At 41.5% G+C, this 20630-nt stretch overlaps 1 protein-coding gene across 4 annotated transcripts in view; it reads right to left on the reverse strand.

Annotated features, from left to right (window-relative positions):
• Positions 1-14479: 14479 nt before the first annotated feature.
• Positions 14480-20630, reverse strand: part of LOC134220202 (uncharacterized) — a 42969-nt gene continuing 36818 nt past the window's right edge. For all 4 annotated transcript variants that reach the window (XM_062699196.1, XM_062699212.1, XM_062699206.1 and 1 more), the window contains exons 6-7: positions 15585-15724; positions 14480-15510 (exon numbers count right to left, since the gene is read on the reverse strand). In XM_062699196.1, the coding sequence (XP_062555180.1) occupies positions 15294-15510; positions 15585-15724 (357 nt within the window). In that variant the 3' untranslated portion in view covers positions 14480-15293. The remainder of the gene's footprint in view (positions 15511-15584; positions 15725-20630) is intronic.

Consider the following 20630-nt stretch of genomic DNA (forward strand, 5'->3'; position numbering starts at 1 on the left):
CGGTTTCATCAGTTGGTTATACCCTACCCAAAACTTGGCAAAACAGTTAGTGAAGGAGTTTTGAAGTTTGCCGAAACCATTCCGCACCAGGTCTGTCATCAATAACAAGGAGTTCACCCAGATGCTGTTGTAATCAGGACATATTGCAGAAGAGCACATCATGGTATTATTCGAGGTAGTGGCATTGTTCCCACGCTTCCAGTTAAAGACGCTCTGAATCTTCTGGAGGATTGGTTGCTAACAACTCAAGACCCAAAAAAACAATTTTTTTGGTTGTTAAGGGTTTTAAATGTTCAATACAACCTTAACAGTCTATATGTTGATCTGAGGTGTCAGAAGTGGGTTGAACGCTCGCCTGGGTCTAAACGGTGTTTTACTTAGTTTTCAACAAATTGTCACCTATATGGATTCGCAGTATGCGTTTTTTTTACAATGTGCTTTGTGTATGTTACCTATATGGATTCGCATTATGCGTTTTTTCACAGTGTCTCTGTCTCTGTGTCTCGTCCTTGACGTTTGGCTTCGGCTACTCTTGTTCAATCTCAACGTGAGGTTAAATAAGAGTGGGGTTATGAATATGTGTTTTACTTAGTTTTCAACAAATTGCCACTTATGTGGGTTCGCATTATGCGTTTTTTTACAATGTACTTTCTGTATGTTACCTATATGGATTCGCATTATGCGTTTTTCACAGTGAACTTCGTGTCACGTCCTTGACGTTCGGGTTCGGCTACTCTTGTTCAATCTCAACGTGAGGTTAAATAAGAGTGGGGTAATGAATATGTGTTTTACTTAGTTTTCAACAAATTGCCACTTATGTGGGTTCGCATTATGCGTTTTCCACAGTGCACTCTGTTTTTCGTCTTTCACGTTCGTCCATTGTTACATCCTCTGTGTTTTTGTGACACCTCTCTTTAGTCCCTAGCTGAATGCGTGTGAGTCTACATAATTGGTTTTCCTATAAATGGTTCCATTCTCCCTTTCCAACTTCACTTCCTCTTCCTTTCCCCTTTTCACTTCCTTTTCCGTCAGGTAAATGATGAGAAAGGCCAGTGAAGGCGATGGCACAAATCTCCCAAATTGAGGGGAACGTGCCTCCTGAGCCGACGTTCTGATACCTGATACCTGATAGGGGTCGTTCACAAATGATGTCATAGGTTTTAGGGGGGAGGGGGTGTGATATGTTGTGACAGTACGTGTACTAGGTATACAAAAAAGCGTGACAGAGGGGAGAGGGGGGTCTTTTTTTTACAAGGGAGAATGCATTTACACACTAACCCAGTACACGTGCATTGTAGTTGCCAAACTACCACACGGAAGTGTACTGGAGTGTCGGACTCGACCATACCGGTAATACCGACGAAACTCCCTTTCGCTCTGTGGTGGACATAATTGAGATTAATATAATAAAAATACAATTATTTTGAATAAAACGCAAAATGATTATTATTCTTTTATTTGCGATATAATCTTGTTTTCTGATTGCATTTTGTTACGAGTGCAGTCGATCAAACACTTTGATCGAGTGTGACTGCTTGTTCGTTTCAACGAGAGTTCTGACGAAAACAAAGAAGAGAATGGGAGAAAGAGTATATCGTTCTTCTTGTGACGGATCTCGACGCGAACAGTCGCACCTCGTTTAGTTTTCTTGGTTCGGCTGGCTTTTAAGTTTTGTTTACCACATGGCGCAGTCGGTAAGTAATAAAAATGGTAGAAGTTAAATTTGGGAGCGACAGGTCTCCGTGATGTGTTTTTTGTTCGTTCCGGAACAACTGGTCTCTAGGAAAAATGCCCGAGCGACAGGTCTCTGAGGCGAATTATTTGTAATGCCGGAGCGACAGGACTCCGAGGATTAATGCCCGAGCGACAGGTCTCTGAGGCGAATTATTTGTAATGCCGGAGCGACAGGTCTCCGAGGATTAATGTCCGAGCGAAGGTCTCTGAGGAGATTTATTTGTAATGCCGGAGCGACAGGTCTCCGAGGATTAATGCCCGAGCGACAGGTCTCTGAGGCGAATTATTTGTAATGCCGGAGCGACAGGTCTCCGAGGATTAATGCCCGAGCGATAGGTCTCTGAGGCGATTTAGTTGTAATGCCAGAGCGACAGATCTCCGGGGGTGCTGGTGAAACAGGTCTTTGCAACATTTGTTTGGTTTGATCAGTGCAATCGGTCTGCAGTCAAAAGATTTTCTGCCGGAAACGATATAATTGCCGGAATTGAGCGACAGATTTTTGAAAATAAATATTCGATATTATTCGAATAACAAGTCTTTGAAACAATGAATTTTTTTAATACATATTTTAATGTGGGGACTGATGCACAGGGCTGTTTCGGAGAGACATTTCCACACTTTAAAAGCAGAAAATATGTGTTTTATTGGTTTGTACAAAACATAGATTGGATCTAGAAAGGAATTGGATTTTAATGGGATTTGAACTAAACCTAATTTAAATTTTTAGTGAATTAAATTGTGATAGATTTCCAGGGCTGTTTCATGAAGACAGGTGTCCTATGATTGATTTCGATATTTATCTCATGTTTGATTGGGTTTGGATAAAATTTGGATTGCAGTCGTATTGGATTTGGATATGAATTGATTGTGGATATAGAATTCCTCGGCTATTTTGAAGAAACCTCACCTCATTGAATTAAAAACAAATTTTGGGTTTGATTAGATTTGGATGACATTTAAATTGGATTTCTATTGAGTTTTGATTTTGATTCGTCGAGGGGCGAATTAAGATTGTATTTGGATAAAACTTGAATTGGATTTGAATTGATTTCGGATGAGGATTGGATTTATATTGGATATGGATTGGATTTGGAGTGAATTTGGATTTGAATTTTTTGTTTTATTTGAAACGAATTTTAATAAGATTTTAATTGGATTTGGATTGAATTTGAATGGTATTTGGATTAGATTTGGATTGAATTTGGTTGGACTTTGATTGGCTTTTGATTGGATTTGGTTTGATTTGAATTTGGATTGGATTTTGATTAGATTTAGATAATTTGTATTTTGTTTTGGATCGAATTTTGATTGATTTGGATGTCGATTGGATTCAGATTGTATTGGGATTGTATTTTGATAGGATTTCGGTTGAATTTGGATTGGATTTAGTTTTGATTGGATTTTTATTGGATTTTGTTGGACTTTGATATTTAGATTTGAATTTGGATTGGATTTTGATCGGATTTGGATTGGATATCGATTGAATTTGAATAATTTTGATTTGGTTTGGAATCATATTTTGATTGGATTTGGTGTGAGTTTGGATTCGATTTAGTTTTGATTCTGATTGGATTCGGATTTTACATTGTTTTTCAATAGAATTGGATTGTCTCTTATTTGTTATAAATGACAATTTATACTCCATGCCTTATTTGAGAGTACAGGAGGAAGCGAATGTGGTGGACATAATTGAGATTAATATAATAAAAATACAATTATTTTGAATAAAACGCAAAATGATTATTATTCTTTTATTTGCGATATAATCTTGTTTTCTGATTGCATTTTGTTACGAGTGCAGTCGATCAAACACTTTGATCGAGTGTGACTGCTTGTTCGTTTCAACGAGAGTTCTGACGAAAACAAAGAAGAGAATGGGAGAAAGAGTATATCGTTCTTCTTGTGACGGATCTCGACGCGAACAGTCGCACCTCGTTTAGTTTTCTTGGTTCGGCTGGCTTTTAAGTTTTGTTTACCACATGGCGCAGTCGGTAGGATTTAGTTTAAAACGTGGCTTTGTTGGCTGCCAAAGGCGTTCGACGGGTTTGTAGACCCTTTTTAGGAGCAGAGGTTGGATTCGAATACTTTTGTGGGTTGGCTTGGTCGAAAGAGGCTCGACTCGAAGAATGATGTGGCTTGGATGTTTGTCGAAGGCGTCCTATACGGGTTTGAAGACCCGTTCCTCGAAACGGCGGTTGGTCTCGCCGACTTTCTAGTGGCTTGGGTTGGTCGAACGAGGCGTTCACCAGGTTCGTTGGCCTGTTTTTCAGAGTGGAGCTTGGACTTGAAGAATCAAGAGTCTTGGTTAGTTTCCGAAGGCGTCTGTGGTAAACAAAACTTAAAAGCCAGCCGAACCAAGAAAACTAAACGAGGTGCGACTGTTCGCGTCGAGATCCGTCACAAGAAGAACGATATACTCTTTCTCCCATTCTCTTTGTTTTCGTCAGAACTCGTTGAAACGAATAGCAGTCACACTCGATCAAAGTGTTTGATCGACTGCACTGTAACAAAATGCAATCAGAAAACAAGATTATATCGCAAATAAAAGAATAATAATCATTTTGCGTTTTATTCAAAATAATTGTATTTTTATTATATTAATCTCAATTATGTCCACCACAGGCTCCACTCATCGTTTCCCCAGGAACTACCTCGCAGTACTACTTCTGGGGATGGCAGTACTAAGCGTACTCGCTCATTATCGCTCACACAGGCACTCGTCCCATGCGAGACTGACTTGGGTGCTCGCACACCATTCACTCCATTTGAGTCTTACTTGGATGCTCTCCTGGGCGCTCCGCTGCCATGCCTCGAGGTGTCAATAGCGGTAACTGCCTGGGCCTACAGATATTACGCTACGACACTCCTGCCTCAGCACGAGCAGATCAATCACACCACTGCCGAAGCAGACCACACGCTACCCTGCCGAAGAAGGGACACTCCGCATGCACCACATGTGCACAACTGTAGATGTGTGGGTACAACCCACTGCTACCCTGCCGCCGAAGCAGCTTCTCCAAAGACCATTCGCTCCATGTGACCCTTTTCGGGTGCTCACTCCTAACACTCCACTGCCATGCCTCGAGGTGTCGATAGGTACCTCGACTCCTACCTCAGCATGTGCAGTCCATACTCAGACGCTGCGCTTCGAGGTGACAATAGCGGCGACACGCTATGACACTCCTGCCTCAGCACAACCAGATCACTCACTCCCTGCCGAAGCAGCTCACGCGCTACCCTACCGAAGTAGGGACACTCCCCAACTCACTCTAACACTCCACTGCCATGCCTCGAGGTGTCGATAGCGGTATGTAGGGACAAATCAACGATACTACGCTACGACACTCCTACCACAGAGAAACAGACGTCTCACTCAGCACATGTTCCATCGTTCACCTTTTTAACGGTTAATTTAATTTTATGTAGGTGGTCAATCGGCCACCGATGGCGCTTCCATCGATTTTGCTTGTGTTTGATGTTTGCGCACTACCGCCATCTGGTTGCCGCTTGACCACACACAGTGATTTTAGCATTGGGGATAATGTTTTCGTGACGATGATTTTGATTGCATTTTGTTCTAAGTGAGACGTCTGTTTCTCTGTGCTCCTACCTTAGCATGTGCAGTCCATACTCAGACTTCTGCTGCGCTTCGAGGTGACAATAGCGGTGACGCGCTATGACACTCCTGCCTCAGCACAAACAGATCACTCACTCCCTGCCGAAGCAGCTCACGCGCTACCCTACCGAAGTAGGGACACTCCCCATGCCAATTGGCACTCCCTGGGCTTGTGCTTTTGAAGCGGCACACAGTCGCTTTGATAGAGTCTGATTACGGGCACTTGTGGTTTTTTGGGAGGGATTTTAGCAGAGCCCACTGCTAAATCCCACCACGCCCTAGGCAGTTCTCCCTGACTCGCAGACAGCTGGGGAGGGGTCGTCAAGCCCTTGGACATGGTCCATGCTGTCCCTGCTGCCGTCATATTTGACTCACCCCCTATGCAAAATTTCAGCTTAATCGGACGTCGTTAAGTGTTTGACCAAAGTGGTCAAAGTTTGCCTTTTTTGAAACACGAAAATTTTCCAAGGGGGGCCGGGAGGGTGGAACACAGCTAACAGGAAAATTTCGAAATCTAATTTTTATTTTTGATGCCAAATGTCCCAAAAATGCATGAAACGTCGAGATCTGGTTTTACCTCGGATATTTTTTTTTACCTCGGATTCCGTCTGCTATCGAAGAACGAAAATGTCCCGCCGGGAGAATCTGCTCCACTCTACACCCCGGAGCAAAGGATGCCCATCTTCGAGCTACTCGCCACTCGCCACTCGGCTGCGCGGATGTAAAACCCGTTTCGACCAGGTCTTCAGTCTTATGTTCATTCTTGAAAATAGCTGCTAGGGTAGGCCTGTCCAAGTACGTTTTTCGCTTAAGCAGCTCAGTGAAGCTGATTAAGCGAAAAACGTACTCTTAAAGGAACTTTTGGTTACTTGGGTGGTCAACTGGAACGCAACGCCATCGAGCTGAAGGATTTCCTTGAGGAGAAGGAAACAGATGTGGCGTTCATCACCGAAACGCACCTAAAACCGAAGATGAGCGTCTACATCCCGGACCGCATCGTGCGACTCGATCGGCCGACCAGGGCAGGTGGTGTGGCCATCGCACTTCGATACATCAACTGCCGCCACCGCCAAGCTTCTAGCTGAGCATCATCGAGGCCATCGGTGTCGAAATTATTACCTCTGTCGGCACAATCACGCTCATCGCGGCGTACTGCCCAACTCAAGCCAAATTGTACCAAGCCTGGGGCAACAGTTGCTGCAATCGGAACGAATCCATATAGAGCAACGGATGGATGGTCACTATACGATCCTGATCCCGGTCCGGCGTCCATTCAACAATTGACTTGTACATCACAAACATGAACGACCACATCCCCAGCCGGTCGTCTACCAGGAGCTCAGCTCGGATCACTACCCGGTGGTGGCGGAGTGGGCTCCTCGGTCAATCGGCATCAGCAGTTTCGGCGAAACTACCATCGAGTAAACTGGCAGCGGTTTCGGCAGTGTGTTGACTCCAACGTCGACTACGAGGGGCGGCCTGAAACGCAATCGGCAGCTGCGTGCCCCGGTAACATGTGCCAAAAGCTCGACAGGTAAGCAACAACCTAACCATTGATACACTTACCGAAGATTTGATCCATCTGCGAAATGTGCCTGTCCTTAAGACACGTTGCAATCGCTTGACAAAAATCTTCCAGGCCAGAATGCTGGACCTCTGAATTCAGGAATAGTGATTTCTCCAATATGATCCGCGCTCTCCCAGACTGTGCTTAGCCGTTCGGAAAAATAACCAACATTTTAAGGTATTCGAAAAAGGTCGTCACTTCGTCAGCTCAGGATTATCCAAGTTATTCGAAAAGGCCATCTACAGCCGGCTACTTGAGTCTACCGAACATAACAACATCTTGCTCGAGGAACAGTTTGGTTTCCGACGCGGTCGTTTCACCGTGAACCAACTTACCCGAGTGGCCAACGTCCTCAGACGGATCAAGTCTGATTCTAAGACATCAGCCACGGCCTTACTCGATGTCGAGATAGGCTGACCATACGTACCGTATTTAACGGGACAGTCCCGTTTTTTAGACCTTATTGTGCTGTCCCGTCGTAATCTAAAAAATCCTCAATTTGTCCCGTATTTTTATTGATTCTTTCAAAGAGCTCCAAAATATTATTCAAACAAATTCATTATTTTAGGCAATTAATGTTCATTTTCGATTATTCTTAAAGGAAATTCATTTTTTTTGTTCATGGGAACAAAATCAATAGACAAGATTCCCAAGGTGTGAGGCTACTTTAAGCATCATTTAAATCAATTTCGATCAAAAACAGAACGTGAATAGATAAGATTTGACATTTGCAGGGATGTTACGGAGATCCTGAAATATTTTCCGCGCCAAATCCGCGCTGACTAAAATAAAATCCGCGCGTGAAATCCATTTTGCGCCAAATCCGCGCGACATAGAACTAAATTTTAAGCAAATACACGTGACATATAAATTTTGGTATTGGTATTCCACAATATACTAAACATCTTCTCTTCGAGCTCGTTTTTTAATATTCCTGATGTTAAATATGATTAAGGTCACTCCTGACGGAATCCAAGTTTCAAAGTGCTCGCGATTTCGGGGGCACACCACTCGATACGGAAGCAACGCACAACTGTCATTTTTATTTTTCACGCATGCTGCGATGCAGCAAAACTAAATCAACAAAAATGACAGTTGTGTGTTGCTTCCGTATCGAGTGGTGTGCCCCCGAAATCGCGAGCACTTTGAAACTTGGATTCCGTCAGGAGTGACCTTAAAAGCTTCAATTTTTCACATGTTTGTACCAATTTGAAAATAGGACTAAGAAAATCGCAGTTAATTTAACAACAGTTGCGGACATCCCTTCATTAATTCCTGTAGAAAACGGTTTGGAAATTCATGCAGAAATTGACTGCGGGTGACTTGCTGCATAAAAACTTCCGAAAAACCTTTCGTCAAATTCGAGGCGCAATTTGTAAGGTTTTTTTTACAGATATTCCTGTGGTTACCGCAAACTAAATGTTTGAGAAAATCGCAACGTGAATTCTTGCGGAAATTTCTCTGGGAATCTGGGAAAAAATCTTCCAGAAATAAATTCGGAGTTTCCTTATGAATTCCTGTGGAAATCAGTTTGGAAATTTCTAAAGACTTCTTTTGGTGAATGCCGGTGGACAACATTCCAAAAATTATTTCGTATATTCTAGGCAACATTACTGCAACCTTTTTTACAGTAATTGCTGCGGTCAGCGCTTCAAGAATTTACGCAGAAATTCCCCCATTTTTTTATACAATTTAACGGATTCTAAATGCAAGAAATCCTCTTTAGGCTGTAGACATATATTTATTAAATTCTTCAAAGAATCTTTGTCAAAATTTCTTAGGAGGTTTCGTAATTTTTCTGTGTGAATCATCGGAGTTATCCGAAAATATTGCAAAAATACTCATGAAATTACCGCATTTTTACAGGAATATCTTTTGAAGATCTCCTTTTAATATTTGAACAAATTTCTGCGGAAGCACTTACCACAGAGAATTATCTGTGCACTTACCGTTTTGACTCAAATTCCGAACGTGACTCATATTTCAAACACTCGTTTTGAAAAGGCCATTTTGGCTTTTTTCGTGTATTTTTATCCATAGGAGCTTGAATTCGTTTGTAATCCTCATACTCAGTTCGGAAAACCGATGAAAATGATAGTGTTAGGGCGCTAAAACGCCAGTGTTCGGAATATGAGTCATGTTCGGGATTTGAGTCAAAACGCTAATGAAAATGAAGCCCATCTAGATAGACCATAAAACTAATTTTCAAATAAACGTCCAGAGAATCCTGAGATCTAGCATTTTATTTATAAAATTTTCACCTTGAACTAAATCCGCGAAATCCGCGTAGTTGGAACAACCCTGCATTTGTTCTCATGCGCCAACAATATTCATGGAAATAATTAAAATTAGATTTTCTTGTTTGGATTCTTGTTATTCTTATCTGCAGATTTTTTCCCACTTCATGATAAATTGATTTTCCCAAAACCTTAGGCAGAGTACTTTAACTGTTTGTTATTTTCAATTGTTCAGAATTGGAAAAGTTTTTGATATCGGTTAAAAATTAAATCCTTAATGCATGTCTAAGAGTACATCAAAATAAAATTTCAAAATTCTACTTTATTTTAAATATTGAAAATTGCGTAATTTTCTTTTCCTTTGTGTTTTTGTCCGCGTTTCTTTGAAGATTGAAATATTTGTAGTTGCGTATTTTTCCACAACTTACTTAATTCAGTAGAATGTTATGGTGGTGTATGACTCTAAAATATATCTGATTTCTTAAACGGAAAATGAAAATGAAGCTCATAAATTTTGAAATTTCCACAACTTTTAAATATAATCACAAGGTTTATTGAGATGTCTCGTTTTGCAAGCGCGTTTGTCCCGTTTTTTCACCTAAATGATCTGGTCAGCCTATGTCGAGAAGGCCTTCGACAATGTATGCCATGATGGTGTTCAAAATACAACGATGCAATCTTCCCAGCTACTTGGTGAAAATCATCGACAATTCTCGCTTAACGTTTCAAAAGGACCTAAGTAATAATGTTTTAATGAATTCATTTGAATACTGCAATCAATAGCTTTCATGTTGTTCTGTTGATTGCGCTATTCAAAATAATTAAAGAAAAAAATGTTTTTTTTTATCTATTGCGTTTATTTGACAGGCTCAGGCGTGTATAACACTTAACGGAGCCGAGACTTTATGATATTTACAATCGATATCATCTTATTATCAACAGTTAGTAAGGGGAAAGGGTATAGACCAAGATACTCGTGGCGACTCAAAGTTAGATTGCGTAGTTTCAGGACGGACTAGGTTGGGATTTAGGTTTGAGGTATTACAGCTGCTCATCCGGGTATTTGACGTCATTAACGGTATGGCGTAGCGTCGGGCTCGAGTTGTGGTTCGTCAGGGAGCATCTTCCGGATGGCCATAGCTTCGTATTACACAGAACAATAAGACAAAAACCAAACAAAACCGAGAAAGAAAAAATAGGGAATTAGACTTTTATGTCAGACGAGCAAAGAAACGCATAAATGGCCAGCATATAAACCACATCGCGAATCCCTAAAACACCTCTTACTTCCCTGTAGGGTTGTTTACCTCGGTCCACAAGGGTATCCAATAGTTGCTCTTTGGAGGCGTCGTTTTCCGAGCAATACCAAACTACGTGATCGATGTCATCGTAACCGGCTCCACACCTACATAGGTTGCTATCGACCAGGTTTATTCTATAGAGGTGTGCGTTTAGTGAATAGTGATTGGACATAAGTCTCGACATCGTGCGAATGAAGCCTCGGCGTAAGTCCTCACCGCTGAACCACGCTCGCGCAGAAACTTTAGGAACTATGGAAAATAGCCACCGTCCAAGTTCATTGTGTGACCAAATCATTTGCCAATTTTGAAGAGTACTCTGACGGACTAATGGGAAAAACTTGTTGTTCGAGATTTGTCTATCATAAACTTCACCTTCCTGTGCGCCCACCTTTGCTAGCGAGTCCGCCTTCTCATTGCCATAGATTAGGCAATGGGATGGGACCCATACAAAGGTAATCTTGAATGATCTTTCGACCAAATCACGCATCTGCTCTCTTACAGTTGTAAGAAAGTAAGATGCGTGCTTAACAGGTTTCATCGACCGGAGTGCCTCGATAGAACTAAGACTATCCGAGAAGATGAAATAATGGTCTACGGGCTGATCGGAAATTATCCCCAAAGCGAAATTAATTGCTGCCAGCTCAGCAACATAAACCGAACACGGTTCTTGAAGTTTTCGGAAGGTGGTTGAATTCACGTTGAAAACACCGAAGCCAGTGGATCCGTCAATGCGAGAACCATCAGTGAAATATCTGTTATTGACTTCTCCAAATAAATGAAAGTGTGCGTGACTTCGCTGTATTCCTGTCAATGTGTGCTGTCTTCCTCCAAAAGTATTCGTGATATTTTTGCCGCAACAAGATTACCACCCACTTTTATTTTATATATCCTTAACAGTGACGTTGGTGTGCGAAAAACTGCGCTTGGAGAACTCAATTGCAATTGACATGTTCATATTTTTCAGAAAAAATGGAAGGGATAGATATTTGTCGGAGATGATCTGGTATTCCTTGAATAGGACAGATCGTATTCAATTGAGGAACTGTCGTTGACGAAGTGAACTCGAGGTGGATTATAACATGGAAGACAGAGATCTAACGATATGTAGTTGAGATAGACTCGCAGGTATCTTGAACGATGAGCCAGTTCAAGCATATTATCGAAGTTTTCTAATACAAGTGTGTTACTTGTTCCACATTTGATCAGTATTCTAAGTGAGAGCTCCCAGTAACGGTGCTTTATAGGAGTGACTCCAGCAAGCACCTCCAGGCTCATGTTATGCGTTGAATGCATACAGCCAAGGGCAATACGCAAACAACGATATTGAATTCGTTCGTTCGTTCCAATTTGATTAGGTGGCACTCAGCTGCTGAGAGGAAGCAGAAAGAGCCATACTCTAAAACAGAGAGAATAGTCGTTTTATATAGTTTGATGAGGTCTTCCGGGTGAGCGCCCCACCATGTTCCGGAGATAGAACGGAGAAAATGGATCCTTTTTCGGCATTTCTCTAACAAATAATCAATATGGGTCTTCCAGGTACACTTAGAATCAAACCAGACCCCAAGGTATTTAGAAGATAAAGATTGGTTTATGTCATCTTTCAACAGCTTTAGTTTCAGTTGAGCAGGGTACCGCTTCTTAGTAAACACAACCAATTGAGTTTTTTGCGGAGAGAACTGAAAAAAATGTTATTGCGATTTGCAAATACATAAAATTAGCATTGCAGACAACCTGCAAGCAACTTGCAAAGGAACGAGCTGTCAAAATTCATGCTGATTCGTCTATTTTAGGGGTGTTATTCATTGGATTCACGTTAGTTGTAGTTTGATGTGTACATTAGAGCAGTGGTGCTAACATATTTTACTTACTTTTCAGGGAAAGTATGTCAAACATTGGCACTTTATTTATTAGTTTTATGATACTTTCCTGTAAATTATTTTCCATTATATTTTGCTTAAATAGAATGACAAATCATTAAGACTTCGATTATAACATAATCTTCTTAAAAGATAAAATAGCCAGCAACACTGTATGCAAGGTCTTTTGCATGTTTGCTGCAACTTCGTGCATTTGGCGAACTCAACGCAAACTGCAATACTTAGGTCCTTTTGAAAAGTTAAGCGAGAATTATCTGTCGGCAAGCATAATCTGGGTCTCAATCAGCGGAGCGTTCTAATGCGCATGACATCGTCGCAGGCGTCCCACTGGGCAGTATCCTCGGGGCCCCTGCCATTTAACCTGTTCACCTCCGACATCCCAGAACCTCTAGAAGGCGGCATGTGGTCTCTGTTCGCAGATAACACCTCCATCATCTACAACGGTAGAGTGATCAGATCGCTTGTGGACGAAACCTGGATGCCCTGACAGAGTAAGACCAGCTGTAAGATCTGTAAATCTGTAAAATCATCCTCAATGGCAGGACTGTGGTATGGGCCAATGAAGCCGACTAGCTTGGCTTGACCCTCGACAGCAAGCTAATTTTCCAGCAACAAGTTGACAAACTACTGTACCCTTTGATCACCGCCGGTTTCAAAACACTCCATTTCCCTGTCATGAGAACATCAACAACATCTTATAAGCTCGAAAAAAGGCAGAAAATATCTTGTCCGCCAGTTTGTATGGGGTGTGAACGATGGATGGTTCCCAACAGCTGATGCAACTCGTGGTTCATTCGCCGTCTCTACGTACCATTCGCCATCTGCACCTCCCCATAGATGGTACGCGAGACTTTCCTTTCGAAAACTCCAAGTGTGCGTTGGTCCTCCACGAGCATCGTCCAGGTCTCGTGTCCGTAGAGAACTACCGGTCTAATGCGGGTTTTGTAGATAGTCAGTTTTGTGTAGCGGCGAACTCTATTTGATCGGAAAGTCCATACCCCGTAACACTTAGTAGACACCGTTGCGTGGTGTGTTACGGTGTTGGATATATCATGGTTACATTGTCAGCTACAGACAAATCCTGAACCAACGAATAGCTTCCCAAATATCCAACTCCGTGGTACTTTTGAGCACCCACACCCACCTTGATTTCTGATAGCAATCTGGATAGGGATTTCAAAAGTAAAACATGAGTAACTATGCTATGCTATGGAGCATCCTGCGGAGTCTAAAGTACGTGTTCGATTTCCTATCACGATGCGTCTCCGATTTTCTCTGCTAGTATCGTTATCGGAGGTCACCAGTGAGCTCAAGTATACGAATTCTTTAACCACCTCGATTTCGTCGCCACCGATACAAACTCGTGGTGAATGGCTAACATTGTCATCTCTACACTTCCGCTAATCGCAAGTCAGACTTATCTTTATATGGCACCCATGTACAGATAAGTCTGACTTGCGGTTAGCGGCAGTACAGCCAATTCCTATCATGTACTTCGTCATCGACGTATTCATCACTTGAAACGCTTTGCTTTCCTCTTCAGTCTGATGTAGGGAGTGAAAATCGTACCACTCGTGTCAATCGCTAATGCTCGAGGGGAGTATGCTGGGGACGAATTCCAGAAGACGCTGGAGAAAGATGACATCCGTTATCAGATGTCGTGACCATACTCTCCACAACATAATGGCATGACAGAAACAATGAATAGAACCCTTGTGAAAAATATTCAGATCCAAAGATCCAAAAGCGGTAAAGGGTGTCTTTCGAAGCTATTGCGCGGAAACGAAGGGATTCTGGGTTCTCGGAGAGCCTCAAATTGAAGATCAGTCGTAATGTGGAGATGGTCGACAAGGACAGGTAGGGTTCAAGGACGTTCGTTCATTTATTTACTTGTTAATAACTCATTTCAGAGGCTGAAATTAAATATTCTGATAATTTTCATGGACGACCAACGATTGAAGAGAAAGCTCAAGCACTTCTTGATGAGGAGGTTCGCCTCGGCATTCGGATCCCGCGAGATCGACGTGGTATCAAGCTTTCGTTAAATCAACAAGCACACAAGAGGGATTGATTAACAGAACATACTTAAATCTATTCTTCTAGATTTCAAGGCTTTCGGATACTTCGAGCAGTTTTCTAGCTACCGCTTCTAGGACTAAACATTTTTATTCAAACTTTTGAAACGTCTTTGCTGCTACTGGCATACATTTTCAGCTAAATACCCGTTCCAATCTGCTTTCCATAATATGTTCTAGGACTTGATTTTAGTCTCCATTCCTTCATCTCTTTACGAAAATATCTCTGCAAAAGTATCTCTAATTCTTGGATCTATGATCATAGAAAAAAGGAGTTCAAACTGTACCTAACTACCTATGACTGTAAGATTTTATCGAATTTCATCTGTGTAATTGGCCTTCTTTTCCTAATTTCACCTCCAGATCCCACTGGACAAGATTTGACCAGCGAATTTGGTAGCATTATCGTCAGATGGCGCTATGTGCGACTGTTTGCAACACTTCGTGTAGTCACTATCTAAAAGCTAACATTTGACTAACTTTGAAAGCTGCTTCTGCTCTTTAGTATGAATATCGAGTTTTGTCTGCAGGGCAAATGTAGAGTTAACGCAAAATCTAGTTGAAAAATATAGCTAATGCGGTTAATAACAATTACTAAGCATTTCTCTCTTAATCGTTAGGACAATATCACATTCTCGGTTATCAGTATTCAATTGTGTATAATAAGTTTAGCTAAATAAATTATTCGACTTTGTCTCATACCTTCGTTCACGTTCGGTTCTCTGGTAGATTTTTTTTTAATGTAAATGATACTTTCTTAAACCCTATAGAACTCTAATCTACCTATTTCTACATTTTTTACAATGACAAAAAAGTCAACAATCCGACCTAGAGCGCTAAGCCAAACAATGATGTGACTTACCGCCGTCGCATATCCCGAGAAAGCTCACGCATTGAACCGGGCCTTTTCGCAATCCCGTTGGTATCGCAACCGGGCCGATTCCCGCTCCTCGGCGTCCAGATACCACAGGGTGATGGCGTAGCGGGTACGATGGGACGGCTGCACCTCGTGCGGATTCCTCCGGTCAGACCAGAAGAACAGAATCCGATCGAAGGTGGGCTCGATGTCGGCTACGCGGTCGTTGCAACCTTCGGGGAAGATTCTGTGTCATAGAAGGAGAAGCGCCACTTAGTTTCGATTTGCGTTTAAAAAAGGTAGGTTAGTTAGGCAACTTACCGCAGGAGACCGCCACTCGTTCGCACGTCCCAGTCTAAATTGAGATAGTAGATAGCGGTTATACAGCGACCGTCTTTATTAGGATTGTCTACGTGCTTAACATAATGCGATCCATGCCCCGGATAACATGCAACCATGGCCTGGAAGTAAAAAAAAGTAAAAAATTAGCGACATCTATTTGTGAGTGTGACAAACATCGATAATTAAACATTTTATCAACAGAGGTAAGTGCAAAGTGACCTTATTCCGTGCCAGCAAATCCGACCGAGAATAAAAATAATAAACATAAATATTTAGCTCATAAAGTACGGGATACGCGAACAATCAGCCTTCATCATTTTGGCGTACGTGACTTTTCCAAGCCAGCTGCGAATCGAGTGGGGAGTGAGAACGGGGAAATGGGTGACGTGCCTGTGCGAGCCTCATCGAGGCATGAGGTGGGCAAGAAGGATGGCCACCGCTAACGATGATGAAGAGAAAGACAAACATTCGAACGAAATCATCGGCTGGCAATCCACCGAGTTGGCTTTGCTGCGCAGTTTTGTTGTATGCGAGCAAACGCCACGATCCGATAACGAACAACACGATTACGGTGATGGCATCTTTTGCGCATGCATTCACTTACCTACCGTTCGGTTTGCCGCCCTTTGTAGATTCTTAAAATCTAGATAGGGCAATTGAAAATATTTTCGTTTGAATTATGCAATAAAATCAATTAGTCAGCTCTTCATCCGGTTCTTTTAAATTTTATTACTTTTTAAAAAGTTTTTTTTTTAATTTAAAAAGTTTTATGTAACCTTTTTATAATATAATGCCATTTACAACTATGTCAGTGACACGCTTTAAATCAGCTAAACGATATTTTATAACTTATTTGACGTTTCGACCGAGTGATAGTGACTTTTTCAAGGGTACAGCAACAAATTTCGTACAACTTGTCATTGTTTTCTGGATTTGTAACAAAAATTCACTTCCGGAGTAAATCTCTACAGTCCCAATGACAAACAAAACTCGGTCAGCTTTTCTTAGAAAATAAACGTTCGCAATTGGACACCGTTGCGCTTTTTAAATGTGCCGTTCTGTTCAGGTGCGAAACGCAAATATTGCCTTAATGAACTTTCAGATTCAACAAAATAGTATAGTTCCACAAAGTCAGAACACAAATAACATGTCAAGGGCAAGGCGGTTTCACTTCCTAGAAATGCTCATCTCGGGACGGGCCATGCTGTGTATATTACAAACATCATTACTTTTACGGTCAAATAGAAAATGCACACAGCCCGGCGTCGCTACGACCGCGGCGCGGCGCGATAAAAAGTATACAAACAGAAACAAATCCTCCTCGGTAGACTGCGCCGCGTCGTGGTTATATGATAGGAATCTAAATACCATTCTTCCCATAATATCAATTTATTCGAGCTTCGTGCTAATTTAGGAATCTCGCACAGAGCCTATCTCTGCGTATCTACGTGACTGGCAGTGCGTTGTACCGACAGATGAGCACCTTTAACAGCCCGCCCGCAATCAGTCCCATTCAGGGGAGGGTAGCCATCCGTAAGACCATTCTTCTGCAGACAGGCGTTGAATAAAATGTCTGCTATCACATGTCAATGCTGACTACGCTCCCCTACGCTGTGTACCGGTGCGGTGGGCGGTGAGTATGAGAAGCTCAAGGCTCTCCTGTCCACCCGCGAGACCACCTACCACAAGCTGCTATGTCAATGAGCTATCCAGCCGTGACCGACGGCATCGGTTTTAGCTTAGGAGGAGGGCTTCCCGAAGCGACTGCCCGCGTTCAAGGTCTGATAAGAACGGGAAATAGTTCGCGACTTCTTTCGGCACCGTTTCCTCACATCATCTGTCAATCGAAATCACTTGGGGACATGCCGATGCCGGCGCGCGGCGGCATGGCATGGGTGTGTACGAATTTCGCAGCACGTGCTTCTCGTGTACGCGTAGTAAGCGTTGAAAATGAGGAAGGAGAACCAAATAATCGCCACATTATGGTGACGTAAATTTGTTAGTTTTCGTTTTTCGACACTTCTATTAGTGAAGCACTGATACACATCTTTATTCAATTATTCGTTTCAGAACAGGTTTCACCTCAACATATTTCACGAAGTCGAAGAAATTTCCAGTCAGATAATTGATAAAATAGGATAATATTTAAAGTATATTTTAAAATAATAGATGAGAGATGGATAAGAAAAATAGATTTTATGTCAATATACCTACACGGAAGAAATAAACTACCCAATAGTGAGTTTAATTCACCCAACCTCGAACATCCGTACGGGAAGCCAAAATTGAGTAAGTAGGGTCGAAGTAGTTTGCCTTTACTCCCATGTTAAAAAAGTACCCAACGGAAAATTTATTGACCCAAATTTAAGTTTAATTCACTCAATTTTGACTTCAGGCAATAAACTCAAAATTGGCTTCCCGTATTGAACTGGCGTCGTTAGATTGTTTGGCTCTTTTGTTTTTGACAACAAAAGAAAGAGTGGATGAAAGCGAAGAGAAAAAATAACTCAAAAGTAAATTTAAAAGTACTCAATTTTGGGTACTTTTTTTCTTCCGTGTATAAAGTAATTCGACTAGGAAGCAGTGTTGGGAAAAACTCAAAAATCGTGAACGAATCAAATCAACCATATATTGTAACACACCTGACTCAACATTTAAAACTCATGGCTGAGTTGAACATGCATTTGAATAATCGTAGCTTTCCTTTTGTTCTCCTTCGTTAAAAAACAAGTAATTGACGTTCGTCGGATAGAACAATGGAGACCCTTTTGTGTGTAAACAATAAATTTCCCGATTTTAAACGCTTTTTGGAGCAAAATGAGTGAAACAACGCGTTTTGGCATAAAAACGCAGACGTGATGCATTTCTTTATTCTCACAAACGAGTTTGCTCACGAAGGAAGGCTAGATTATTAAGATTTGTGAACAGTTTTACCAACACTGGCACTGACAGTACAAACAGAATCAGGTTTGAGGATGATGAACAAGCTGTGGAGCCAGTTCTGTTATTGATACCATACTCTGTTATCAACTAGTCCTGCATAAGAGGTAAAATACCAAAGGAATAGTAACAAAAATTAATATGCCGACTTGAGCCATAACATAGGGGCCATCCACAAAGTACGTCACGCTCCTAGGGGAGGGTTCTGAATAGCGTGATGATTCATACAAAATTTTAGAGGTTTAATACAAAAGTGTGACGAAGGAGGGGGTTGAAAACAGCCAAATTTTGCGTGACGTACTTTATGGATCTTCCCATACTCTGTTATTAAATTATATTTCAATACGATATGCATAACCAATTATTATTCGTTTGGTATTAAAATACCTAAACATGTTATGCCACAAGTATTCTGCATATAAGTTTTTGGCATTATTTTTTAGTATTTCACCTCTTATGCAAGGCTAGTTCATACCAATTTCTGTTATTGAGGTCGTCGCTCCTGCTCGGGTAGACGAACTGAGAGAAGGACGGAATCCCGGCCCAACTTCTAAAAGTTGGAGCAAAGAGCGTCAGATTCTTTGGTGAGACATCCGATTCGTTCGTGACATTAGATGGATGGAATCAGAGTGATGCGCTCTCTAATCTGCTAATCAACAATAGTTCTGGAAGGTGCAATACGAAGATCTGGTGCGCAAAGAAACGGAACCATCATCAAAAACTCATCATTGGTGTAGGCCGCAGAGCAGTGGAAGAGGTTCGTATGCCTTTTACACGGGAGACTTAAAGACAGGCTGGCAGAGAACGGGGTAGAGGTGTGCGCCGGTCCGATATTTAGCGGCGGCGGCGTTTGTTAGAATTTTGGTCGACGGCGGCGGCGTTTTCGGCGTCACGCCGATAGGCATTTTAGCCGGCGGCGGCGTGAATCGGCGTGGAGAATTTTTTTTATTAGGTTTCTTTAAGATTTTTTACTGCTTTCTTTCGGGATATTTTAACGGAATAACGGGATAACATTAACGGAAGAATCTTTCGAATTTCGCCTAAAAAATCTTTTGAACTTCTCCAGAAAATTCATTAAGTTTTTCCAAAATATTCTTGACTATATGGTCTGAACTAGGGATCCTATATTAAGAGATGTGCGAATACTTTTCCAGACGATTTAGCAACGCTGTTACTTTCGTAAACAAATGCTGCCAGCACTTGCCGCAGTGAAAAATGTTTAGGCTTGCACATGACTTTACATTCGAAGACACTTTTTGATTATTTTATCTATCCTCTAGCAGTGTAATTTCGCTAAAATTAAAGAGCAATACGAACCCAGACAACCACACATCGCATAAGAATGTACGATTAAAATCGTTTACCGATCCAAATTTCATCAAAATCGCATTGTGGTGCGAAGCTCATCAGTTTATTTATAAATTTTCCCGCACAGTAGGATATTTTGCGAGTTTATTCCAGCTTCATATGTTGTCATCGCATATTCCTGCAAACAAACTCAAATGAAATCGGATTATCTGTCAAACAGAGTTTGTTATCACAAACTACATCGCAATGTATAACGATCAAACTCGCATAAAAATCGTGCATATCGCATACACTGCTGTTCAACGTCGGATAAGAAATACACATATATCGCCTCCACTTTTGTACGCAAAAAGCGTTTTAGCGACTGGTAAGCGATGAAATTTGTGTGCATAGGCATCGCATAACAGAAAAACAATTCTATTATGCATGCATTCTGGTTGTCTGGGAAAGAACACGATATAAGGCATCAACTAGACTACTTTCACTTACGAAAGCAAAACAAATTGTTTATTCGATAAAACTTTTCATAAAATCTATTTCACCAAAATCGCAATACCTTTCGGTCTGCAACAATAACGATGTTCATTTGGCTCAGATTTTGGCAGTTCTCAATGCTCGATTGGCTCAAGATGGCCGCTTTCGCATATCTCTGAATGTAGGATCCCTAGTCTAAACTAAAATTAAAACTCCCTCTGAAAATTTTTAAATTTTCCATAAAATAGGAACCTGCAAATGAAGAAATCAGGATACAAACAATAAATAATTTTTTTCCTGAAT

This window comes from Armigeres subalbatus, chromosome 1 (genome assembly GCF_024139115.2).
Source record: "Armigeres subalbatus isolate Guangzhou_Male chromosome 1, GZ_Asu_2, whole genome shotgun sequence".
Lineage (NCBI taxonomy): Eukaryota > Metazoa > Arthropoda > Insecta > Diptera > Culicidae > Armigeres > Armigeres subalbatus.